At 38.0% G+C, this 1,283-nt stretch overlaps 1 protein-coding gene across 1 annotated transcript in view; it reads left to right on the top strand.

Annotated features, from left to right (window-relative positions):
- The first annotated feature begins 659 nt into the window (after positions 1-659).
- zc3h15 (zinc finger CCCH-type containing 15) overlaps positions 660-1,283 on the top strand; it is a 14,567-nt gene continuing 13,943 nt past the window's right edge. Inside the window, exon 1 of the mRNA XM_014026844.1 lies at positions 660-846. Coding sequence (XP_013882298.1) covers positions 772-846 — 75 coding nt within the window. The 5' untranslated portion in view covers positions 660-771. The remainder of the gene's footprint in view (positions 847-1,283) is intronic.

Raw genomic sequence — 1,283 nt, 5'->3', positions numbered from 1 at the left:
CGCTGTAGGAGGGGGACAACTGAAAATGGAGGCCTCCACATGTGATGTGAATATCGGTCACCTGGAGGCAGGACTCAAAAGCCTGAATTTTGCCTGAAACTCTCAGACTGAAGAAGTCTCTTGGAAGAGAGACGAAACGTTTCATTAAAGAAGAACCCGTCCAGAGGACCTATACAATTTTTTTCCTTTTGATTTTTTTACCTGGATTACTGAGATGCATCAGGACATTTTCATAAGCGCTTTAGAAATTGCAGAGCTAATTTTTGGGTTAGTGCTGCCCACCACTGTGTAAGCTATATATGTGTTTTTAAGGTCATTGAATTTGCACATTTACAATGGTGTTTTCATAGCAACCCCAGAGTTTACCCAGTTGACCTCAATGACCTGTGACCAGAAGAGCTAGGCTTCGCCATGAGCATTTGTGATCATTTCTAACAACAAAATGCTCTATTACATTGTGTGTCACATTATATATTTATCTGTTATTTATTCATTTAGATACTTATTTCATAATGTTTTGTTTATTTATTTGATTATGAACATTCCTGTGTTCCATATTTGACAGGCTGACCTTTTCAAAGGCACTTTTTAAAAAAAACTACATCTCCCATGGTGCCTCTCGCGCTGCGTGATGACGCAGCAGAGCATCAACAACTCACATGTGGCCTAGAAGGCGCCTGCCGTGTGCTAGCAAAATCTGTTAAATGTGGGGCAGTTTACCGGCCGAAACACCTGAATAGATTCATATTCCGCTGCTATTCTTGAGCCAACATGCCGCCGAAGAAGCCTCCCCCTGCCACGGGAAATAAAAAGACTCAAGAGAAAAAAAAGGAAAAGATTATTGAGGTAAAAAGTGCACGAGTTAGCATGTTTGCGTTTTAGTGTTAGCTCTAAGCTAACGTTAACCGAACTACGTAAAGTCTTTTAGACGTGAGGACAGTATTGTGGATTAAATTATCTTTTTAATCTATAATTGTGATTATTTCAGTTTTTGTTAAATAAAAAGCTTAGGCAGCTGTCATGAAGCTCAAAGTGTTAAATCAATCATGTAACACAGGAGCTGCTAAAGCCGGGCCTGGCTTTGAACCACGACTGTAGTACTCATGTTTTAGATTATAGTTTTATAGATTATTCTGTGGTTTTAATCGTTGTGGCTTTTTATATAAATGCTTAAATTGATTGTTTAATAAAGCTTATTTTGGTGAAGGTAGCAGACAGAAAAATGAAGTATTAAACTGTTCATTTAATTAATTATAGCAGCTCCTATGGGACATATATATATA

Source organism: Austrofundulus limnaeus, unplaced genomic scaffold (genome assembly GCF_001266775.1).
Source record: "Austrofundulus limnaeus strain Quisiro unplaced genomic scaffold, Austrofundulus_limnaeus-1.0 Scaffold595, whole genome shotgun sequence".
NCBI classification, from domain to species: domain Eukaryota; kingdom Metazoa; phylum Chordata; class Actinopteri; order Cyprinodontiformes; family Rivulidae; genus Austrofundulus; species Austrofundulus limnaeus.
This window is presented reverse-complemented; position numbering and strand designations above follow the sequence as displayed.